This window comes from Cryptomeria japonica, chromosome 10 (assembly GCF_030272615.1).
Source record: "Cryptomeria japonica chromosome 10, Sugi_1.0, whole genome shotgun sequence".
Taxonomy (NCBI): domain Eukaryota; kingdom Viridiplantae; phylum Streptophyta; class Pinopsida; order Cupressales; family Cupressaceae; genus Cryptomeria; species Cryptomeria japonica.
The window spans coordinates 118888334-118914238 of NC_081414.1; the positions used below are offsets into that span (position 1 = coordinate 118888334).

The 25905-nt window shown below is 35.4% G+C and overlaps 1 protein-coding gene and 1 pseudogene across 1 annotated transcript; both read right to left on the bottom strand.

Moving 5' to 3' along the window:
- Positions 1–4248: 4248 nt before the first annotated feature.
- LOC131858797 (probable carboxylesterase 120) lies at positions 4249–5544 on the bottom strand. Its single transcript, XM_059212248.1, has 2 exons — positions 5179–5544; positions 4249–5073 (listed from the first exon to the last, which is right to left on the bottom strand). The coding sequence occupies exons 1-2, from the start codon at positions 5446–5448 to the stop codon at positions 4408–4410; spliced, it is 936 nt and encodes a 311-aa protein (XP_059068231.1). The 5' UTR covers positions 5449–5544; the 3' UTR covers positions 4249–4407.
- A 1372-nt stretch (positions 5545–6916) lies between these two features.
- LOC131859690 (U6 spliceosomal RNA) lies at positions 6917–7030 on the bottom strand (annotated as a pseudogene).
- Between the last annotated feature and the right edge of the window lie 18875 nt (positions 7031–25905).

Below are 25905 nucleotides of genomic sequence, written 5' to 3' on the forward strand. Positions count from 1 at the left end.
CCTCATACTTTTTGCAAAGATAAGTGACTATAAACAAAAGAATGCATGGTTTAACACAATGACATGGTTTATAGACTAATATATTTTGATTTTTTTTTAATATAATATGTCACATAAATTACATTACTTTTCTTTCACTACATGGATCATCATCGATAATTTCATGGATAGCTTGAATATCCATTTGAGAGTCATGCTTCCTTGGAGAGCATTGCACATGCAGATGAGACTAAGATTACTATCATTCCATGTCCTTCTAATGCTTCTTTTGAGCCTAATATTACTACATCCATGACATCTAGTGATTCTTTTTAGTAGGATCATATTTATTATTTTCTATAAATACTTTATAAGGATGAGAACTTGACGAATCTTGTAGGTTTGTTTTTTAAGTCCCTTCATACATATTTCAAGAAATCCTTTGAGGAAATCCATGTCCTCTCTGATGATAGTTCCATCAAAATTATTGTCACTATGACATTCTTTATTTTAGGAGCCTTCTCTCAAGTAGGATTTTCCCCTCGTTTGAGGTTTTATACTTCTTACTTCCTTGACGAACACATTTTATACATAGGCATACTATAACATGACTCATTTTATTTTCTATCAACCTAAGATATAGTTATAGGGGTGTTGGTGCTTTATTTTATTCAATCATTTATTTGTTTATTTTGTTGCATTTTGTACACCTAGGATTGTAAAAAATTGCCTATGTAGGCATCTACTTATGTAGTTTGTACTTGCATCATGTGACTTGTAAATTCCTATTTTGGTGTAGATGTTGTGCACACATGTCACTACACCTATTATCTCACATTAGTTGTACATTCACATATATAGTGGTGTATCCTATATATATCTTAAAAATAGGTTAGCTAGGTGCAAAGATGTACTAAGTTTTGGATGGTGTTCAAGTCTTATGGTGCAAGACATTATGTCATCTTAGTAGGATGAAATTTCCATCAATTTTTTTCCATTGATCCTTATAGTGTTTGGGGACTAACACACTATAATTAGGTGGCATGATACAAAATAGGTCTAAATGTGGATGATCACAAGTGTCTTAATTTTTCATGTTTTTTGAAGAGAGAATTTATCACTGTATCAGTGAGAAAAAGTTGTGATGATGGTTGAAGATGAAAAATGACTCCAAAACCAACTTTGGAATATTATTCTTGCAATAAGAAGTGAACATAATATTTTTCATGATAAACACATATTATAAATGATTGATTTTCAAGAATATTTGCATGGAATGCTAGTATTAGTTAAGCCACAAATGTTAAGTAGTTGCATGGTTTGATACCATGTTGGAGAAGCCAAGATATGAAAGTACAAAACGTCCTTCCACTAGAAAAATAAAATAAGCACAATAGGATGTCTATCATATAAAATGAGATTGTAAAAATATACAATGAGAAGCTTGCATATATAAGGTAGAGGTGGTAGGAAGGTAGGACTGAATGACTAATTATACCTCCAAATGTGTAATACATGTATACTTAGGTGATTAGTGTTGAGTATGTGTTAAGTGTGTATGGACTAGATGCCTCAAAAAGTGAGTACATGTCTCTCAACCACATGAGATGAGGCAAAAAGAAAAAAAAATCTAAGTGGAGACTTAACTAGTGTGAATAGGACTCTCTTAGGTAGGCTAAAATCTAACTAGTTTGATAATTTAAATATTTACATGATCAATTAAAAATTATGAACAAATCCTAATACCAATGACTAGAAGAATTTAAAGGATTTACATGTTTGATCTTATATTTGTTCATTTATCTATGTTTTCAAGATTGGGAGGTTGTAGGAGGGTATTGTGTTGTTTTTCCATGTTGGAGTCATTGAATTTCATGGTAACATTTTTTTGTAGTCCATCTTTGACTGTTGAAGGCGTGTTGTAGTAGATTGAATCACATCAAAAGTATGTGCAAGTTTAACCAGAGGAACTTCATGATCGTAAAGTGAATTTGTTGAGGCTATATGTATATTTTCTCTCTAGAGGTAGAGTTGTTCACATTGTATTGGATTTTCTTTAGACAAAATTATATGTGATCAATTTGTATGTGTTTTTTATTGGTATTTCTATATATATGAGTGTCAAGTAATCTATATGTTTACAATTCATGCATCATTGTGTGTGTGACATCCATTTTTAGGTGGTTATTAGTTAACTTTAAGGGTATGTTGGAGTTCTTTACATAAATATATGTTTAGGAATAGTATAGAGGCATAAGCTTCCTATTTATACATCAATTTGGAAGTAAAATATAGTGAATCTTATCCATTAACAACTACAATTGACACCATAACATAGAATTTTTAAAAGTTTGATAGGTATCAAATACAAATTATGTTTCACCGTTTTGGTTTTATTTAGGAACCTCGATCTAGATAGGTAAGATTTTTTGGCATTTGACCATATATGTTCATTTTTTATTCAATATGTTATAACATGTTTTTGTTTCAATGTCTCTAGACAAGACATTCTTAATCACATAATGCAACATAGAAGTTGTCATTTTCTTTAAAATCTATCAAGAAAAATTAGATATAGCTTTATTTTTTAATAATAATTTTATAAAATATATAAAATAACATCTTATTACACATAATTCCTACATAAAGAATATTTAAATTACATTGTAAATTTTAATCTATTTATTTTTATAATTTCGATTTAAAGATGTGTAGACTTTTTCTTCCAAACATGTATGACAATCTCTGTTGTTTCTAAAAGTATTTTTTGAACTCTCAACCTTTGTTTGTTGACTACAACTCGTGACTTTTTATAACAAACATCTCAAGCTTAGACTTCTATAACTATAAATCTCTTACAATGAATACTTCTACCACCATTAATATATTTTAGTTGATATAAGTGCAAGGGAGTTACTAAAAAGCACACCTAATAGATTAGTGCTATCTATTTGTTTGTCTTAGGCCAATGCAACGTTAATTAACTACCCCACTGTCAACCCATAGATTTTATTGGTGTTCGCCTAATTATTTCATGCCACATAAGGCTCAAGATATTTGATATTTATCATCGAACTAAGCTCCATCTTTGACAACACCTCAAATGGTACCCAATTTGATTAGTCCAGCCTAACTTGGAATGTCATGTTAAGGATATTTATAATTTGTCTTGATGCATTGAAGGGAGTGTGTAGATCCATTAGAAATAAATGAAAACTGATCTTTCTATGATGGGATTGTGACATTCCTAAGAGATGTGTATGCAAAATGAGGCAACAATCAGAATGCACAAGAATTCATTATAAAAACACCTCTTTGATTGGAAATTAAAATTAGAAATTTTACTATGAATTTCAGACTACTAGTTGAAAAGAAGGGAAATTCAATAGATCAATTGAGCTCCTAGACCTGAACTAGTAATTCTCTTTGTACATTTCTTTTGTACTTGAGGAAATAAAAAATAAGATTTCATGCCAAAAAGAGATTGTGAATTTCATGTACTTTAACAAGGAAACAAAAAATTATGGTAGATATCTACAAGTGCTTACCAGTATTAAAGTTTTGTATGGCCATACTAAGGAAACTCAAATATATTATTTGATGATGTGCCTTAAGAAGGATTCCATTCTTTGATAGATTAAACAATATAGATGATTTAATTGTATTAACACTATAGGACAAAGGAAGGAAGATTTTGGAATTTCAAAATTCATCAAAGTTCACTAATGTAGTTGAGTCATGTCCATTGTTAGCTATGAAAGACCAGTAGTTAATGTTAGTGAATATGCAATACTCATGGCATCTATTTGTTTTATTTTGGTATATTACTTACCATATAGAGGTTGATATGATCAAGTTGTAAGTTATATAGCTTTGTTCATATTATTTTTAATCTTAGGTGATTGGGTTGAAGCATAGAAGAATGGTACTTTCAAACTCTATCCTAATAAATGTGTAGAATGAACTATGACATTTGTACCAACTTTATCAAATTTTAAAAACACACACCTGAAATTAACAAATAAAATCATTAAAGAAAGAGAATACATAAGTTGTAGGACTTGATTACAATTATTAAAAAGATGGCACCTGAAACATAATTTCTGAGATGTATCAAGGGCATGAATGGACTGCCTATACAACTACTTGTTTGGAGAGAGTTCAAAATAATTAAAGATAGTTTCAATCAATAAGAATAAAATTGAGTCAGATCTGATTTTTGAAATAGATTTGAGTCAAGTGACACAAAGAGAAGGATACTTAAATGGATTGTGTATCATAATATATCTTATTTTCATAGGTAGAACAAGATAGCAGTGCGGCTAGAACAGGCATTGTGGTGGGCAAAACTACTATGCTATGGATAATATAACATTGTGGTGGGCGAAACTACTATACTATGGATGATATAACATCATGACAAGTGATTTAATGGCATTTAATGAATTCGGAAATAGTGTCTATCAGATGCTGTGTGTAACAAGCATGGGATGCATTTTTGTCCATCATTCTTTCCGCCTCCTTTCCGCTTTTCTTGAGATGGTTATAAAACATATCTCCTCTCCATTTAAGTTCATCCATTCCTGCAAGGGCTACCAAAACCGGCGGTAATTTCAAGGCAGGCTTCGGGGTCGAAACCGTCGGATTACAGAATGGATGGTCTCTGGTGGACCCCTGCGGGAGAACCATCCACCAGATGGGTTTGCAGACTAGTTCAAAAATCACTGGATCCTCATTGGCAAGCTTTTTCTCACCCCCAAAGAAGGGGTGAATACAGATCATTCCCTTCACCACCAACGGACTCATGTCCACGCCAGCAACGCGCAGTCCGACGTTGTGAACGATATTTGCTCCGGCGCTCACTCCGCCCAAAAAACACCGCTTAAAATCCACGACGGAAGGCAACAGCCACTCATCCGGCGACTTCGCGGTCCATTTCACTGCCTCCGTACAGTCATCGTACGCCGTAGGGAGCGGGTGCGTCCACGCCAGCCTGTAATCCACCGACACAATCATTACGTCTGCGTTCTTGCACACCTTGCAAAGAAAATTGACAGTTTCTACGTCCTTTGTGGAACCAGTTAAGGGCAACGTCTATCCAACGTCTATCCAGCACTCATATTGTACCATTGACTATGTTTAATAATTAATTGAAAAATAAACACTCATTATCTTTTAATTATTAATTAATTAAAAAACATGGTCAATGGTACAGTCAGGGTGCTGTATAGACACAGGCGCAGTTAAGAACCCTCCTCCATGAAAATAGATCAGTAAAGGCAAAATTTGAGCAGCGGTTTCCGGTTTGAATATGCGAGCCCAGACGCTGGTTTTCTGATTTATAACGACATCCTTTGAAGCAACGCCGTCAGTGAAATGTGGAGATGCAGGCAGTGTGGAACTTTCATGGCGCTGCAGAGAGCCATCTGAATAGACCTTCAACCCATCTACTTCTCCCACAACTTCCATTCTTACTCTGTTTACACAATAACTTAGTATCTGTGTAATGTATGGAGGAAATTATACAGCTTTAGGCTTAGTCTTGGCACATGCTCTGCAACAACCTCTAAGCTTCTTCTTTTATACATCCGTTTTTACTCTTTCCACAGAAAGTAGCCGTGCATTTAGGCACAGCCAATCGGAGGATCGAATCTGCCTGCTTTCTTTATCTTACCCTCTCCTCAAAAGTTACGAATAGAACAAATTGTACTCCCACGCGTAAGACTATGGCCCCCAAATAGTGCACTGTAACTGTTTTCTACCTCATAAAGTAAAATTGCTTTTCATTAAAGTTAGTCTAGTGGTGGAGAATTTGTGTTCTTAAGAGAGCTTTCCATTATTCTGCGTCTAGCAAAGTTGGCCCAATGAGAAAGAATTTGCGCTCTTGAAAAAACTTTTCATTATTGTTCACCTAGCAATGGAGAACTTATGCCCTTCAAAGATATTTCCATTATTGTGCGTCTAGCAAAGTTGGCCCAGTGATAAAGAATTTGTGCTCTTGAAAAAGCTTTCCATTATTATTCACCTAGCAATGGAGAATTTGTGCTCTTGACACAACTTCCCATTATTGTGCGTCTAGCAAAGTTGGTCCAGTGGGAGAATTTGCGTTCTTGAAAAAGCTTTACATTATTGTTCACCTAGCAATGGAGAACTTATGCTCTTCAAAGAGATTTTCATTATTGTGCTTCTAGCAAAGTTGGCCCAGTGATAGAGAATTTGTGCTCTTGAAAAAGCTTTCCATTATTGTTCACCTAGCAATGGAGAATTTGTGCTCTTGACACAACTTTCCATTATTGTGCGTCTAGCAAAGTTGGCCCAATGATAGAGAATTTGTGCTCTCGAAAAAACTTTCCATTATTGATCACCTAGCAATGGAGAACTTATGCTCTTCAAAGAGCTTTCCATTGAAGTTGGCCAAGTGGAGGAGAATTTGTGCTCTTGAAAGAGCTTTCCATGAAAGTTCACCTAGTGGTGGAGAATTCTTTTGTGCTTCGAAGCTGATTGAAGTTAATTTTAGGAATTAAGTTTTTGTAATTATTTATGATTTATTTTTATGAATATTTAATAAGTTAATATTGCAATTTAAAGAAATGATAATGAGATATCTATTGTTATTTTTAAGTTTGTTATTATTTATAAAAATGATATTGAGGTTAATAATTTTAAGAATATTAGTGGAAGTTGAAAGAGATGATTTTACCTTATGCAATCTATTAGATGATTCGACAAGTGAATCGTGTATTAAATTTACAAAAGTACTAATTGTAAAAGTAAAAAAGTATTTGAATTTTTGTTGTAAAAGAGATTTATTAGGTTAAAGAAAGAATGGAGCATTACTCATCTAAAGTTAGAACTTTATATTTTGTTAAGTGTCTATTAAGAAATTAAATGTGTATATATCTTGCTCACATAATAATATATCTTATATGACACACTAGTGTCCTATATTCATTTCTTGATTTATACCTGTCATCCTTGTGTAGGGACCATGCTAATCTTCTCTATATCGTTCCAATTCTATCTCATGCTAATATATATTATACTTATTGGCACTAAATACTTGTGCATGTTAGCTCATTTTTTGCATGTTATAGTACTTGCTAGTACTAAAAGAGAAAAATGGGTGCCTATGGTATATTTAGGGTCTTTATTTAGTTGAACCCATTGAATATTTTAGCAAAAGTGGTTGTGTTGGTATTTATAAATTAGAACCTAAATAGTTATGGGATAAAATTCTCTTCTCAAGAAAGCTAAGTTTATCTATATTGAAATCCAAAAGTCGTAATTACTTTGAAGGGAAGCAATAGTACATGAAAATACCTCACCAATCTTTGAGGGAAGAATGCACCAAAAACCATAATTTTAATAATTTCAAGAAACAAAATATAATGAAAATTATATCATAACATAGATTTATGTAGTGAAAACTCTTTTTAAAGAACAAACCTATACTCCAAAGCACAAATCGATTGTACAATTACAAACAAATATTACAATAAAATTTCAAGGATGGTAGAACTAAAAATGTACATCCTCTCATCTAGCACGATAACCCAAAGTGAGACAAGGGGAACAAGGTATCTAAAATAGAAAGTGATGCATCAAAAAGGAGAGGGCAGTTTTTGACCAATAAAATAGGATTGGGAAAATTCCTCTTCTTCTTCTTTTTCTTCAAACTCTACAAAACCTAGGGGGTCTTCTCTTGAGATCTTAAGAAATGATAATAGTGTGTATATCTTGCTCGAACGTTAATATCTTATATGGCACACTAGTGTCCTATATCCATGCTAATATATATTATAATTGTTGGCACCAAGTACTTGTGCATGTTAGTTCAATTTTTGTATGTTATAATACTTGTTAGTACTAGAAGAGAAGAATGGGTTCCTATGGTATGTTTAGGGCCTTTTATTATCAGTTTGTCCTAGTTTTGTGGGTTTTGCTCATATTTTGGCACATGAAGCCATATCAATTGTTGTTGTATAAAAATCCATTCCAAAAGCCCGCACAAGTAGTGGAGTTGGCTTGGGTCATGGGTTTTCTCCCCATTGGTTTTGGGTTCAAATCCAAGCCCTAGGTTTTCCCATTGTATGTGGTTTGGGGGAAACTGTGTGCATCTTGAGAGGATTAGTCTTGCCCCAACTCACCCCTTCCTAGCCCCAACTTGCCAATAAAGTAAGTCCAAGGCAAGGAAAACTGGTCTTGGACTATATAGAGTAGTATTTTATAGTCATCAAATTCCCACTTTTCAAAAACTCCCTTTCACATCATTCCACCTAGACCATGTTGTCATCTACTAGTAATAACAGCTAGAAAGTCACATCCTTTTCTCACCCAGGAAAAAATCTGTAATGAGCTCCTTAGTTGATATAGTTGATATGGTCCACGTGCATACCAATACTTCATGGGGCTCTTAATTAGACTATACCAAACACATTTAGTCTATAACTAGAAAATGTGGTTTGAAAAATTAGACAATGACAAAAGCCAGCATGATGAATATTTTTTCAAAAGTTTTATTTAATGGTCTAAAAGATGGTATTTGTGCTAAAGTCCAAGAGTTTAAGCTTGCCACATTTGGGAAGCTCTCAACTTAGTGAGATTAGTTGAGAACAAATTTACAACATAATTGCATCTATACAAAGCCTCACAAGCTAACATTTCATTGACAATTTAGTTGCTTCTTCAATAAATAACAAATGATTCCACAATTAAAGCCTACATACTCTTGGGATGGTAGCTACTTGCATTACAAAGGAAAAATTGATATTTTTACAAATATTTCTCTTTAGGTACTATTGTTTAACAAAACAATAATATAGGTGCAAAGATGGAAAATAGTCATAGATTTCATTTTAAATCAATCACATGACCATATCTTAAACATCCATCAATAGATCCATACACTCCTTGTATTACTTTGAAAAGATAGCTTAATAAAATTGTTTACGAAAAATTTAATGACCTCTACAAAGGCAAACCAATTAAAGGCAACACTTAAATTAGTAGATCTGATTAAGATAGTTTGTTAGGCTATCAAAAGCATACAAAATATTCATGGATATGTTCAAACATTGAAAGATTGCACTTTATCCTTTGCATAGTCATAGAGTTGTATCACAATGAAATAATAAAGATGAGACTTATACATTCACTATCATCTCTATCTCAGTATAGATAGCTTAGGAAAGCTATACACTTCCTCTTCTATGTTATTTTTTGCAACCATGTTAGCCAACTAACCTTTTTTCTAGGGCTAAATTGTGCAAAGATTACACTTAGGTTCACACATTGAAGGGAAATCTTTTACATTTCAATCATCTCATCATTTCCAATGAGATTTAGACAAATTCCATCATGAATGTTGGATAACTAGAACACCCCATGGTAAAAGAGAAACTAGGAAACCACACAGGAAGCCACTTTGGGCTCATTTGCCACTAAAACCAGCATTAAACTTACCACCACATTGAGAAGATAAAACTTTGAAATACAAAAGCTTGCCAAGAACATGGGGCTTAAGATGAACAACCAATCCCTACCTCACAACATGTCAATTCCTGAGGAATATTAGGCACATACCATCAAATGGTTTCAAAGAGGTAGCCATTTGTAGTCATTAGTTGAACTCTTCACTATTTCGCTTATAAATTGTGTGCCTCATTGCAAGAAAGGAGCCTCATTGAATGGATGTAAGAGAAATTGTTCTTGATTTCTTATCTTACCTACAAATATTTGGTAGGTGTTACATCTCCTCACTCTAAGTGTCACATCTTTGAATATTGTTGGCCACCAATAAATAGTTCTTAAAATATCTTGTGTGGTGGCCTTGGCCATGAAATTCCCACCACAAATACCTTAGTGGAACTCATTTATTACTCGGAGGGATTTCACTTGATCCAAACACTTCAAAAGTAGCCCATCTTGATTTCTCCATAAACACTTGAGAAGTGTGTTATATTGATTTTGAGTCGTTTTGGAAGGGAATATCTTGTTTTAATAAATAAACTACCACCTCCCTATACCATGGTTTATCTTTTAAATTGTACAAGGGAAAACATCAAAGTCAATATTAACCTCATATACCCCCATTTCATTTAGGTTTGCTTATGTCATAAGCTTCACTAGGCCTTTTCCTTAAACTAGCTTCATTGTTTACACTTTACATTTCCAAATTGTACTCTTGAATCTTGTTGATCCACTTGTATCTTTTTCCTAATTCCTCCTATTGGGTGAAGATATCCTTTGTAATTGTATACATGGCACATAGGCAACAATTTCTGAATCCATGAAATATGTCTATGAATTTCTTTATTGCTTTGACAAGTGTGTATATATGTTTGTCATAGTTGAGTACTTTATTTTTGAATCTTGTAAGGTCTTGTTAAAGAAGGCAATGGGTTGTTCTTGACCATCCTTATTCTTTTGAAGCAACACACCAACAATGGTGTAAATTGAAACAAAGGAGAAAAATCAGGAAGGTCTGAAGTAATCTAAACTTGCCAAGGCCGATGGTTGCTCTAGTGCTTCCTTAATTTCATAAATGCATCATCTAGTTCCTTGCTCCACATGTTTGACTATAACTTCTTTAGCATTTTGGAAGTTACATGCTTTGGTTTTCTTTTTAAAGATGGGGACAAACCTTCTCACAAAGTTTATGTGTCAAAAGAAGGAAATCTTGAACATCCTTGATAGTTTTGGGTTGAGAAATAAGGTTAATAGATTTCACTCTTTTTGGATCTATCCACAATCCTTTCTTTGGTACATTGTGCCCCAACAACTTAGCCTCTTCAACACCAAATACATACTTCTTATGATTTAATGAAATACTAGATTCAAGGCACCTTTTGAATATTTTATCTAGATGTTTGCAATGCTCAGGCCTATTTTTAATGCATGCAGGGTTACCATCTTGGTAAACTACCAAGATTTCATCAATAAGCACTGTAAAAGCTACATCCATTCTTCAATCCAAATGGCATTGTTTCATAGACACGGGCACCCCAATGAGTTGTAAAGATTTTCACATGCTCCTTTCATTGTTTGACTAGCACGTGATTATAATTGGAGAATCCATCAATAATAGACATCAGTTTGGAATTGGCAACCTTGGCAATAAATGATCCATGCTTGGCAAAGGGTAATACTACTAATTATTCTTTAAGAGACATGATATTCAAGTTTCTGAAATCTACACATAAATATGACCTCTTCATTCTTTTATCTCACTAACACTAAATTAGACACCCATAGGGAATGTCTAATTGACTTAATGATAACATTAACTTCATTAGTTCCTTATGCATTTGAAGGGCTAATGTGGCATTAATAGGTCTAAGCTCCTGCCAGAAAGGTTTTGCATCAAGTTGCAACAATATAATGTGTTGGAACAAGTCCTCTTTCTATGTTTTGAGCCCATTGTAAGACCAAGCAAAGAATCCCTTAGTTTTTTTCAGAAAGAAAATGCTTTTCTGTAGGCTTTAATGTCTCTCCAATGTAGTCCATTTTGGGCATAACATCAGTTCCCAAGCTAGCTTCTTCTACATCTTTTTGAATAGGTTATATCTTGATCTACAATACTTTGTGCGATCAAATATCCTTTTGAAAGCATATGGATCTCTTGGAATTGTACTGTCTCTTAGATTTATTATCTCATTTCCAAACAATGTCTCTCACTCCCATCTTCCATTTCCACCATAGGCTACCAATCAATTTGTTGATCACAAACTCATCCATAGGTTTCCAATCAATTTGTTGATCACAAACTCATCCATAGGCTTCCTATCAAAAGACTTGTTGATCATTATCAAAGACCTGCTAATATACATGTTCTTTGGTATTGTAGATCTTTTGAGCACTTCTAACTACTATAAAAAATTGAGGGTGTCCCAAATTGCATAGCTGCACAGTTTACTCTTTTCTTCTTTCATCATATACCTACGTCTCACTTGAGAGGCAACCAACTTTGAATCATGTCTAGGATCATCAAACATATTAACTCCATACTTGTGTGCACTATTCAATGCCAGCGTGCAAGCTTCATAGTTTGCATTGTTATTAGTGCAATGAAAACATAATTTGGAAGAGAACTTAAGATTTTCATTTCTAGGCTAGTCTAGAACATCTACATGTAATCTTTCGTGAGTACACACCATTAAATAACATAATCAATTAATTGTTTCCATTATTAATGGGATTAGGGAAGGTCCAAGGTTACATGTGTCGTTCTTTTGATTACTCAATATCTAATGAATTGATCAGATCCAACCTCTAAATATAATGCCTCTTTTGTAGCCTTATTAAGATCTTCAATAGTTTACAAGTTTGCATCATCCTCTTCTCTCGATGTAACTTTAATTTTTCATCAGTAGAGGGATGGTGGCATATGATAAATCGATTTGAAAAATGGTGTAGATGGACACCACCCATTTTCTAGACAACATACCCCCAATTAGCAAGATATTCAACAATAGTTATAATCATCAAGAAATATTTTTTGGGGTATGTGGCATGCTAGACCTCTACATCTGAAGTAATACCTATAACATTTACTTGTTGAAGATCTATGTCAAATTAGTTAGTATTTTCCATAACATTTTGAATGTGTAAACCCAAATTACCCATAACTTCAAGGGACATCACAATACTAGAGTCTTTGAAATCCATCATACAGTTGAAGACTTACATAGGAACTAGGGATAAATTTAATATTTAAATGCAAGTAGAAATATCCTTACCTTTAGCTACATGCTTATCCTTTTTGGTTCCATCTTGTTGTCTAAGTAGTAGTGCTTGAGATGGTCTTGGTCTAGTACTTGGGTCATTAGATTAAGTAGATTTATTCCACATACAAAATAATTTTGAGAAATTTTTTATTTAATAAAAATCGAATATATTTTGATTGACAAAGAACCTTATATCTAGCATTTGGCTACCACAATATTTTAAACATTTATCTAGTACTCTTTTATAACACATGATTTTATATGTTGGATTGCACATTGTTGGGACTTTTGATTTACATCTTTATTCAATATTATTAGAATGTTTAATGATTCACTTGGGGCTTGCTTACGAAGTCACAAATTTATGTTGATTGTCTTTTACTTAATAGGCCCATTTTCTAGGCACTTTTTGACATTCTCTAAATGCTTTTAGATCATTTTAGATAATCAAAGCATAATGTATCAATTATACATATTGGATTTGAAACCAACTCATGATGTTATTTAAAATCTCAATTTATCGTTATATTTAGAGTTAAACTTTTTGTTGAATGCTTTTGATGGTAGTGATTCGTAATCCAGGAAAATTATGCAAAGAATAAGGGTCACCAAATTACCCCATAGGAAGACACGAACAAATGAGATGTTGTTTACGATACTAAACTAATCTTAATTGCTCTCTTGATCAAGTTACTAGCCTATGCAAACAATAAGGGTCACCAAATTATTCTATAGGAAGACACAAACCAATGAGATGTTGCTTATGAGACTAAATCAAGATCTTTATTGCTTCTTCTCTTGATGTTTTCAATTTATCTTTGTGATATGGTCCCTCAATGTTATGTCAATCCAAAGACAAAAGACTTATGATGGTGGCGAAGCAAAATGTATGCAAATAAATACATATAATTTAAACTATTTTAATATGAATGCAATTCTAAAGATACTAACGACAAGGATCTTAGACTATAAAATGTAAAGGAAACTCTTAACTCAAAAACCACAATAAAATATGATATTCTAACTTTATTTTAACTAAATTTGAGTCATTGGCTAATCCAAAAACCTTTAATTACTCTTTAAATTAAAAACACTTTTGTTGCAAGTGACTCAAACATTTGAACTGTGTTACTGATAGTAGTGATAGACTCATACTATACAGATTTAGATAGTAACATCAATTAAATCAATTATTGAATCAAAATTAAGAAACATTCAACATAATCATATACTTGCAATAAAACCTAACTTAAAATATGCCTCAAGAACAATATAGAATGTTGCTATTGTGAATTGAGTAAGCTCTTTCTTGCCCTCCTTGTGGTAATGTCATTAAGGCTTTTTCATATCACACATAAAATCTCTTTATTGATAATGTAATTCTCAAAAGAACACATGTCCTCCTATTTATCTAACATATTTTTATAAAGTCTATAAAACAAAATAGAGTACACCAATTCACAAAATCTAGCACTTTGTATGTCAAGCCTTTTATAGGTAACAACTATACTAACTTATCAACCAAGTATCATATAGAGGTGTCTTTTGTTTTAAACAAGAAGCCAATAAATATAAGGCATAAGTTAACATGTAAATTATTATAACAAATATGATAGATATACTCATTCCTGATCAATCATAACCAATATAGTGTTGTTGCAAGTAGACTTGTAGCAAATATTGGTTAATTAAAAAATGATGCACCAATCTTTGTTTCCATCATGGTGCATTGCTCTTCTTAGCTTGATTGCTCCTAAAAGACATAATATTGTTGCAAATCTAGATCAACATACCATTAGAGTATTTTGGGGTACAAGCTTTCACTACCATTTATCTTTTATTTCAAAATCAAACATTTAAATATCATCATTAAAGGGTTTTCAACCATCATAAATCAAGTAAAAAATGGAAAAAATGAGGACTTGACGATACAAGAATTAAATGCTAACTTATCAACCAAATATCATATAGAGGTGTCTTTCTTTTAAACTAGAAGCAAAGAAATATAAGGAAGAAGTTAACTTGTAAATGATTATAACAAATATAATAGATATTCTCATTCATGATCAATCATAACCAATACAGTGTTGTTGCAAGTAGACTCATAGCAACTATTAGTTAATTGTACCAATCTTTGTTTCCATCATGGTTCATTACTCTTCTTAGCTTGACTGCACCTAAAAGACATAATATTGTTGCAAATCTAGATCAACATACCATTAGAGTATTTTGGAGTACAAGCTTTCACTACCCTTTATCTTTTATTTCAAAATCAAACATTAAATATCATCATTAAAGGGTTCTCAACCATCATAACTCGAGTAAAAAAAGGAAAAACTGAGGAAGAAGATACAAGAATTAAATGCTATATTAATGGCTTATGAGTTGCAAGATGGAATATATGATACTATGATCAAAGTTGGGCCTACCATCTCCAAAAACACCATGGCTGGACAATAACTTACCATTGGATCCATGCAAGCATTTGTTGAACAACCATGCATTTGTTGACAAGAGACTAGCCTTAACATCGACTAGTTCAATCCAATGGAAATTATCAGATTGGACAAATATAAATCACATGGGATAACTGCATACATATAACTCATCTAGGCTATGGCAAGTGTATTTTGATATAAACAACATTAAATAAATTTATAGAATTGGTACCTTAACCATAGAGATTAACAATGAACAACTATATTGAGAATTAAAGCATACACACATGTATAATAGGGTTCATACCAGTCATAAGGGTATATATGCATATTTGAATGGTCAATGGAAAATAGTGATAATACGCTCTAGTTGGGATGGTGGTCACATATTGACATTGCAATAGTAAATCAAAACTTGAAGATGTAGTCTACAAGAACAAGATAGATGCGAAAGAGGGGACATCGAAAGACAAAATAAACCTACCACACACACACACACACACACACACATGGATATATAAAAGGCATAAAGGAAACAATACCTATCGACTTAAACAAAAAATATAGACAAATTTTTTTTAACCAATAGACATATAAGCACAACAAAAGACTACTCAAGTATGGCATACAATTACCTTGTAGAGAATGTTATAGTTCAAATCCTACAATATAAACTTATTGAATACAACCATAGGAAACCTAAAATGTCTTATTGCCCCTCTTAAAGACCAACTTAAGAAATAGACTTCCTTTTCCTAACCTAAGGATATATTTCACTCTTAGTATAATATGTCACATAAAGTATATTGACTTTCCTTTCACTACTTGGATCGTCATCAATAAAATTGTATGGACATCTTGAATCTCCATTTCAAAGTCATGTTTTTGTGGAGAACCTTGCACATGTGGATGATACTTAGACTACTACAATTCGATATCCTCCTTCTGGTGCTTCTTTTGAGCCTAATATTTTTATATTTAAATAATAATTGCTTTATGCATGGGTTATTACCCTATCTCCTCATAATTTTTGTAAAGATAAGTGACTATAAATAAAAGAATGCATGGTTTAACATGATGACATGGTTTATAGACTAATATGTCACATAAATTACATTAACTTTTTTATTTTGCTACATGTATCATCATCAATAATTGCATGGATAGCTTGAATCACCATTGGAAAGTCATGCTTCCTTGGAGAACATTGCACATGTTGATGATACTAAGATTACTACCATTCCATATCCTACTTCTAATGCTTCTTTTGAGCCTAATATTACTACATACATGGCATCTAGTGATTCTTTTTAGTAGGATCATATTTATTATTTTCTAAAGATAGTTTCTAAGGATAAGAACTTGACAGATCTTGTATGTTTTTTTTGTAAGTCTATATATATTCAAGGAATCCTTTGAGGACATTCATATCCTCTCTGATGATAGTTCCATCAAAATTATTACAGTCACTTCTTTAATCTTTATTTTATGAGCCTTCTTGTTAGGGTTTCTAGCAAATCCGAAGCAAATATGAACTAACAATTATATGCAGATTTAAATACAAAAGATAAAGGAATAAAATAGGACACAGATAACACAAAGATTTAATGTGGTTCACCCAGAATGGGTTACGTCCACCATACACAGTCGTCCAATCTTTCTTATTATCCAGCAAAACAGTACATCAACCTTACAATGCCTTAAGCATCCCAGCTGCTTATAACATGCATTTTTAGGGCAACAAACAAAGTCGGCCTTTTTAGGGTTTTATTACAATGTCGGTTTTCATCAACAAAAACGGCAAAAAAAAAATTCAATGAGAACCTCATATATACCGGCAAGGATACGTGCTGAGTGTACAGTACTTTGTTGATCAGTCACCACATATCAACAATCTCCCACTTGGAGACTAATTAGGCTCCACACCAAACACTTCTCTCATAAGTAGGATTTTCCCCTTGTATGAGGTTTTATAATTCTTACTTCCTTGAGGGACACATTTTATACATAGGCATAATAAAACATGACTCATTCATTTATCTTTCCTAACAACCTAAGATACAATTATAGGGGTGTTGGGGCATCCTTTTATTCACTCGTTTATTTATTTATTTTTTATTGCATTTTATTCACCTGGGATTGGATTAAATTGCCTATGCAAGCATCTACTTATGTAATTTGTACTTGCATCAAGTGACTTGGACTTTCCTATTTTGGTGTAGATGTTGTGCAAACATGTCACTACACCTATTATGTCACATTAGTTGTGCATTCACATATGTAGTGGTGTATCCTATATATAGCCACTTGTAGCTTATTATTGAGCAATGTTTTGTACACACATTGGTCATGTGTATTGCATTTTATTGATCTTGTTATCTAGTTGCGATTTCCTTTATTCTCATTTTTTTAAGTGGCTTCCTTAATCAAATATGAAAATAGGCTAGCTAGGTGCAAATGTGTACTAAGTTCTGGATGGTGTTCAAGTATTATGATGCAAGACATTGTGTCATCTTAGTAGGATGAATTTTCCATCAAAATTTCTCCATTGATGCCTAGAGTGTTTAGGGACCAAAGCACCCTAATCAGGTGGCATGATAAAAAAAATAGGTCTAAGTGTGGATGATCACAAGTGCCTTAATGTTTCATTTTTTTTGGAGAGTGAATTTATCATTGTATTAGTGAGAAAAAGTTGTGATCATGGTTGAAGATGAAAAATGATTCCAAAACCAACTTGGAATCTTATTCTAGCAATAAGAAGTGAACATACTACTTTTCATGATAAACACATACTATAAATGATTAATTTTCTAAAATCTTTGCATGGAATTTCGGTATCAGTCAAGTCATAAATGTTAAGTAGTTGTGTCGTCTAATACCATGTTGGAGAAGCCAAGATTTGAAAGCACAAAAAATCCTTTACTAGTGAAATACAATAAGCACAATAGGATATTTATCATATAAAACAAGATTGTACAAATATTCAATGAGAACCTTGCATATATAGGCAAGGTAGAGGTGGCAGGAAGGTAGGACTAAATGACTGACTACCCCTCCAATGGTGCAATACATGAATGCTCAAGTGACTAGTGAAGACTTAACAAGTGTAAATATGACTCTCTTAGGTAGGCTAAAATCCAACTAGTTTGATTATGTCACTATCTACACTAACAATTCAAAATTATGAACAAATCCTAATACCAATGATTAGAAGAATTTGAAGGATTTAAGTGTTTGACCTTCCATTTGTTCATTTCTTCTATCTTCTAAAGATTGGGAGATTGCAGGAGGGTATTATGTTCTTTTTCCATGTTGGGGCCACTTGCTTCCATAGTAACAATTTGTTATAGTCCATCTTTGACCATTGAAGGCGTGTTGCAGCAGATTGAAACACATCAAGAGTATGTACAAGTGTAACCAGAGGTTTCAAAATTATAAAGTGAGTTTGTTGATGCTATATGTAAATGGCTTTCTCATGTAGTGGAATAGAAAGTATTTTCTCTCTAGAGCTAGAGTTGTTCCATTGTATTGGATTTTCTTTAAAGAAAATTATGCATGATAAATTTGTATGTGTTTTTATTGTTATTTCTACATATATGAGTGTGAAGATATTTTTATGTTCACAATTCATGCAACATTGTGTGTTAGACATCCATTTTTAGGTAGAATTAGTGAAATTTAAGGGTATATTGGAGTTCTTTAAACATAAATTATATGTTTAGTTATAATAAAGACACATAAGCTCCCTATTTATACATCAATTTGGATGTAAAACGTAGCGAGTTTTATCCATTAACAACTATAATTGACAACATAATATATAATTTTTTTGTTTGATAGGTATCAAATACAAATTATTTTTCATGGTTTTAGTTTTGTTTGAGAAGCTTGATAAATATCATATTGTTTTTCATTTATTTCTATTGAAAGAAAGAGTATCATACTATCATATTGTTGGCCTTATGGATAAGAAATGGTTTGTGCATCATAATATATCTTATTTTTTCTTATAATATAGAATTATAATAACAAAATAAATAAGTCGTTGTTTGTGTTCAACAATGACCATTTTATTCATATTATCAATTTTTATCAATAGCGAGTTTTTCTTCTTAAAAATTCTAGATAAAGACAAGATTTAATTATCAAGAATTTTTTACATTCCTCAATAACAATTTGAATATATCCAAAATAAAAAGAAAAAAATTACAAACTAAATAAATTTTATTATTTATTAGAGGAAGTGTTATAGCTAATTTTGCACACCCAAGATCCTAAATAGTAAATCAGATTGGGACAAAACTGCTTATAGCTATTGTTTTGGCTTCTAGGTAGTAAGATGTATAGGAGTTGAGAAATACAACCGCACAGTAGCCTGAAGATCTTCTGCAAGACGAATAACCTGTTACAAGGAGAAGCAATGAAGCAAAATCTGAAGAATAAGAAAAACACAGGAAAAACTATTCTCCAAACAAGAGAGCTCCAATTCACAAGGAAAAAGTATTATAAAAAGATAATACAAAGAAAAGAAAAAGTAACCTCTAATAGGTCAAGAAACCCTAAAAAGGGAAAACCCTAGGTTTGCACATAATAATTAATTAAAATAATTAATTATATGCACCTAATGTTAGCTTAAGTGTAAAAAGATAATTGGAAACTTAAAGAATTAAACAAATAATGTTTAATTAATCAAGTAAAGACCCAATTACTCTAACACCCCCCCTTAAGCTAGACTTAGGGAGAAGCTAAAACCTAAAACAACTACTGAAAGCATGAAAGATGGGTCCCGGCAACAAGGCCTGATCAAGTACCCAAATACAATGAAATCTCTATGAAACAGAGACAAAGGAGAAAACCCAGTGGGAAAAAAACTCCTCTCCAAAAAAAGATAAAAGAACATGCTGAAAGAAGAAGAAGGAAGGAAGGCCTCACAAAGAACCCCCAAAGACAACTTCCTTCACCCCAAGCATAGAGCGCAATTGAAGATAGCGCGGCAATGCAAAAGGTTTCGTGAAGATGTTTGCAACCTGCTCAGAAGTGGGAATGTACTCCAAAATGAGAACACCATCCTGAATCAACCGACGGATGAAGTGCATGTGAAGCTCAATGTGCTTCGTCTGCTGATGCTCTACCGGGTTGCGGGAAATATGAATAGCACTCTGATTGTCACACCAAAGAACAGTGGGACTATCAGGAGGAAAACCAAACTCAGTCATCAACTGTCGAAGCCATAAAATCTCCTGACTAGCGAGCACAGCAGAGCGGTACTCAGCCTCTGTAGATGATAATGCATGAGCAGTCTGCTTCTTGCAAGACCATGTGATAGGACCAGAGCCAAGACAGAAAACAAAGCCGGAAGTAGACTTCCGATCAGTGACATCACCAGCCCAATCTAAGTCAGTGTAGCCAACAATGTGAGGTTCCCTGATGTATAATGAATGCCATGAGAACTAGTGCCCTGAATGTACCTCAAAATACATTTGGCAGCTTGCCAATGACTCTCATGAGGATCATGGGAGAATCGAGAGACAAGACCAACCGCAAAGGAAATATCAAGATGGGTGTGAGTCAGGTACAACAAACTGCCTACCAACTACCTGTAAAATGTAGAATCGACTGAAAGAGTGGGACAAGCTGTGGTCAAAACAACCCCTGACTGACATGGTGTGGGAGCAGGCTTGCAATCAAGCATGTCGAAGCGTTGAAGCATGTCAAGAGAATACTTCTGCTGGTAGAGAGAGATCCCATCAGAAGACTGAATCACCTGAAGACCAAGGAAATAGTGCAAGAGATCAAGATCTGTCATCTCAAACTGATCCATCAAGGCACGTTGAATATGCTGAATCATAGAGGATGAGCTACCCGTGATGAGAAGATCATCAACATATAGCACAAGAATCAAAATGTCACCCTCAAGAAGCTGAATGTAGACGGTGTGATCAGAATGACTGCGGGAGAACCCAATGGAGAGCAAGAAAGAGTCCATCTTCTCATACCAATCCCGAGGGGCCTGTTTGAGACCATACAATGAACGCCAAAGTCTGCAAACCAAAGAACTATCCTGCACAAATCCCTAAGGTTGTTCCATGTAGATTTCCTCCTATAGATCCCCGTGCAAGAAGGCACTCTTCACATCCATCTGAAAAACAGGCCAACGCCAAGAAGCTGCAAGAGAAAGTATAAAGTGAATGGAATTCATCTTGGCTACAGGGGCAAATGTCTCGGAGTAATCAATACCCTCAACCTGTGAAAAACCCTTCGCAACAAGATGTGCCTTGTACTTATCAATGGAACCATCAGCAGCATATTTAGTGCGATACAACTAGCGACACTGAACCATCTTTCTGCCCTTAGGAAGAGGATAGAGATCCTCTGTATGATTCCTCATCAAAGAAGAATACTCCTCCTCCATAGCACAATCCCACTCAGGGTGACCTATCGCCTCTGAAAACTTCTGAGGATCATCTGAAATAGCATGACTCAAAAGACTAGAACCCACTGTGTGAGAACGAGTGCGACAAGTATGTGAAGGATCACCAGCCAGAGGACCTGCCGCTGCAACAGTAAGGCGGGCCCACTTGGGCATCTAAGGTGGAGCAGGTGGAGGTGGGGATGGTGGAGGTGGGGATGGTGGATCATCAGCACCATCATTAGAATCATCCTCAAAAAGATCCTGAAGTGGTGTAGTAGATGGAGTAGGCAGAGGAGTAGACACTGAAGTCGGGGTATCCACTGTGGGAAGACGCTCATCAAACTGAACATCCCGTCGAAACAGGACCTCTCTGGAATCAGGATCAAACAACCTGTACGCCTTAACATCCTCACAGTAGCCAACAAAAATGAGTGGTCGGCTCTTCCGCTCCATGGCTCTCCTCTGAGCATCAGGAATAAAGGCCCATGCCTCACTACCAAATACCCGAAAAAAGGAAACATCGGGCTTGTTATGAGACCAAGCCTCCTCAGGAGTCATATGTCGAATAGCCTTGTGAGGCATCCGATTTTGAATATAGTTGGCACAATTGATTGCCTCAGCCCAAAAAGACGAATCCATGGACCTGGACTGAATCATACAATTCGCCATCTCCCGTAAAGTTTTGTTCTTGCATTCAACGACAACATTCTGCTGAGGGGTGTAGGAAACAGTAAACTGATGCTGCAAACCATGCTCAGTGCAAAAATCTCTGAAAGTCTGATTCACATACTCCCCCCATTATCTATACGTATCCGTCAAATAGAACAGCCAGACTGCTTCTCGACAAATGTCTTGAAGATTCGAAATGAATCAAAGACATCAGACTTGTACTTAAGAAAGTACACCCATGTGCGTCTGGAGAAGTCATCAATAAACGTGAGTACATACTTGGCCCTGGAAAAAGGAGGAGTGGGAAATGACATGAGATCACTGTGAATCAACTCCAAGGGTGCCAAAGCACGAGAGGCTCTCCCCTTCGGAAAGGGATCTCTGTGATGCTTGCCAAGAACACAACCATGACAAACACTATCAGTGCAGGAAATCTGTGGGAGCCCAAGAACAAGTGCCTGTGTACTCATCTGCTTAAGATATCTGTAATTGACATGGCCCAATCGCTCATGCCAAAGCTTACTCATTGAATCTGCATGTGCTATGAGAGATGAACCTGTACCCGAAGAGGGCTCAAATTCATCAAATCTGTAGAGACAAGATGCAGAATCCACACTACCAAAAGCCACAACCAAATCTAGGTCATGGAGGTCCCGAATAACCACATCATGTGGTGAGAACTCAACTGTCTTACCAGAGCCAGAGTGGCAAATCTGATAAATGGACAAGAGGTTCGTCGAGATGTCAGGGACAACCAGAACATTCTGTAGAGTACCCCCATCCAAAGAGACAGATCCTGAACCCAAGACGGAAAGCTGAACTGAGTCACCCACTGCAATCTGTGAAATACCACAAGAGGCAAGAGAAGTAACCAACTGCTGAGTGTGTGTCATATGGTGAGAAGCACCAGAATCTAGAATCCAAGTGGACCCAAAGGTCGAAGCTCTAGTAGTGAGAGCATGACCTTTCCCTGTGGAAGGAGAAGATGCCTGAGGTGAGGAAATGTGATGCTGTTGCATGGCTTCCTCTAAAGCCTCTAATCATTTCCAACACTTGAAAACTGGATGTCCATCCTTTCCACAAAAACTGCAAGTGTCTGATGATTTCTTCTTAGTCTTGGAGGAAGACTCATCGGACTGTGAAGATTTCCCTTATTTGGGAGGAACTGGTTTTGAATCAAACTTAGGAGCGGGCTTGGAGAAATTCTCACTACCTATAGAAGGCTTTTTCTGCTTCGGTTTCTGCTTCTATTTGTCGTTCTCCTTAGAGGACTGAGCAACCAATGCTTTGTTCTTGGAGCCTGAGAGCGTATCCAACTAAGAAAGATGAGACTGCTCCCGAGACAAGCGCTCACAAAAGACATCAAAGCTAGGCATGGTGAAATTAGTACCCAAACCATCCATGGTGGAGTAGAAAGCAGAGGCAAAAAACTGAAAGGGACCCCGAAGCTTCGAAAGAATCAAATGAATGCACTCTGTATCAGTCTTGTTCTTTCCACATCCCTGAAGAACAGATCTGGTAGTCTTGAATTTGTTCAAAAAATCCTCAATAGTGGGAAAGGTATCAGGTAATAATGAAGTCAACTCTACCTCAATCTGTAATGCCCGAATCTCATTGACCCTCCCGAAGAGAGAATCAAACTTCAACCACATATCCTGAGGAGTAAGCAACTCATCAAGGTGAAACAGAAGACTGTCGGAGACATGCAAAGCTATCAAACCCATGGCCTCATCCAGCTTGTTCTGGTTCATAAGAACCTCATAAGGACGGTGAAGGTCTGGCTGAACCTCATCCAAAGTAGCCCACAACCTCGTGACCTGAGAAGCCTTGTGATGCGGGGCTTCCAGGTGTGATAGTTGTGTGAAGTCAACAACTCAACTGAAGGATCTGCCATGAGAACAAAGAAAAAACTCTGCACCTGCACCTGCTTGTTGGTTGTTTTTATTATGTGATCTTTCAGAATAGACAGAAGATGCAAAAAAAATTTCAAACTGATATCTCATGTACCTGGTGAAAATTTTGAGAAAAAAGATCACAAATCTAAATAGAGCATGCTGAGAGCTTTCCAACGCCTATTCGTTTTCGAAAAACGGAGTCCATTTGCCCATTCTAAGACCCCGGAAGTGCAAAAAAGAAGCCTGACTTTGACTGGTAAAAAAACATAGTCAAACAGTAGATCCAGGAAAGAAAATCCACCACCACGAGAACCGGCTCGGAATCACCTTTCCAACGCCTATTCGTTCGCTAAAAAATGACTCCGGATGCACAATCTAGGCCCAAAAAACCAACCCCCTCTCAAAAGGACTAGAGAGGAGGGGCTGGTGGTGCTCCGGGCAGAGGTGGGGCTCGGGCTGGGCGGAAGTGGTGCTCGGGTCGAGCGTAGGTGGCACAATGGTGGAGTGGCGCTCGGGCCGGGCAGAGGTGGCGCAGCCCGGTGGAGGTGGCAGAGTTCGGCGGTGGTGGTGTGCCGGCGGGGCAGGAGTGGCGATCGGAGCGCTACCGGAGCAGAGGAAAGTCGTCGTGTCGGAGCTGGAGCCGGAGCCGGAGCCGAGGAGGAAGGTCATCGGAGCCGGAGTCGGAGAAGGAAGGTCGCCGGAGACGGAGCCGGAGAAGGAAGGTCGCCGGAGCCGGAGCCGGAGAAGGAAGGTCGCCGGAGCCGGGGAGGAGGCCGATGGTGCCAGTGGGGTCGGCCTGACAGGTCCGTACGGCGCCGGACTGTAAGGTCCGGTACCCTAAAAGGTGAGTTTTTAAAAACCCTTTTTTTTAATGCGTTTTTTTTTTTTGTTTTGATTTGATTGATTTTTTTTTGAAAATCAAAACAATTTGGCCTGCATGCCGTAAAAAGGCAATTTTTTAATTTTTTTTCTCGATTTGCATGCTAGGACCGTACAGCCTGGCCTGGAGAGAAAAAAAATCACCCAAATGCTCAGGGGTCAAAAAAGGACAAATTTTATGACTATAGAGGCTTTTTGGTCTTCTGAGCATGATGGTGAGGTCCGTTTAGGCCCAAAGTGCTTAGAAAAAAAACTTAACCCTAAGCACACAAAAAAAATGTCTAAAACCCCAGATCTGCTTCCAAAGCTAAAAATCTCAAAACAAGAACAGATAGCTGCAGATCTGAAGCTCTGATACTATATAGGAGTTGAGAAATACAACCTCACAGTAGCCTGAAGATCTTCTGCAAGCCGAATAACCTGTTACAAGGAGAAGCAATGAAGCAAAATCTGAAGAACAAGAAAAACATAGGAAAAACTATTCTCCAAACAAGAGAGTTCCAATTCACCACGAAAAAGTATTATGAAAAGATAACACAAAGAAAAGAAAAAGTAACCTCTAATAGGTCAAGAAACCCTAAAAAGGGAAAACCCTAGGTTTGCACATAATAATTAATTAAAATAATTAATTATATGCACCTAATGTTAGCTTAAGTGTAAAAAAATAATTGGAAACTTAAAGAATTAAACAAATAGTGTTTAATTAATCAAGTAAAGACCCAATTACTCTAACAAGATGCATACACCCTCTGGAATCCATTATGCACGCAAGGGTCAAAAAGTACACATTTCAAAGTGTTGTCCAATGCCTACTTAAATATGCCCAATAGTCATACACAAATTAACCAATTATGATCCAAAAATATTAAAAAATAGATGATCATAATACATATAAAATTTATTAATGA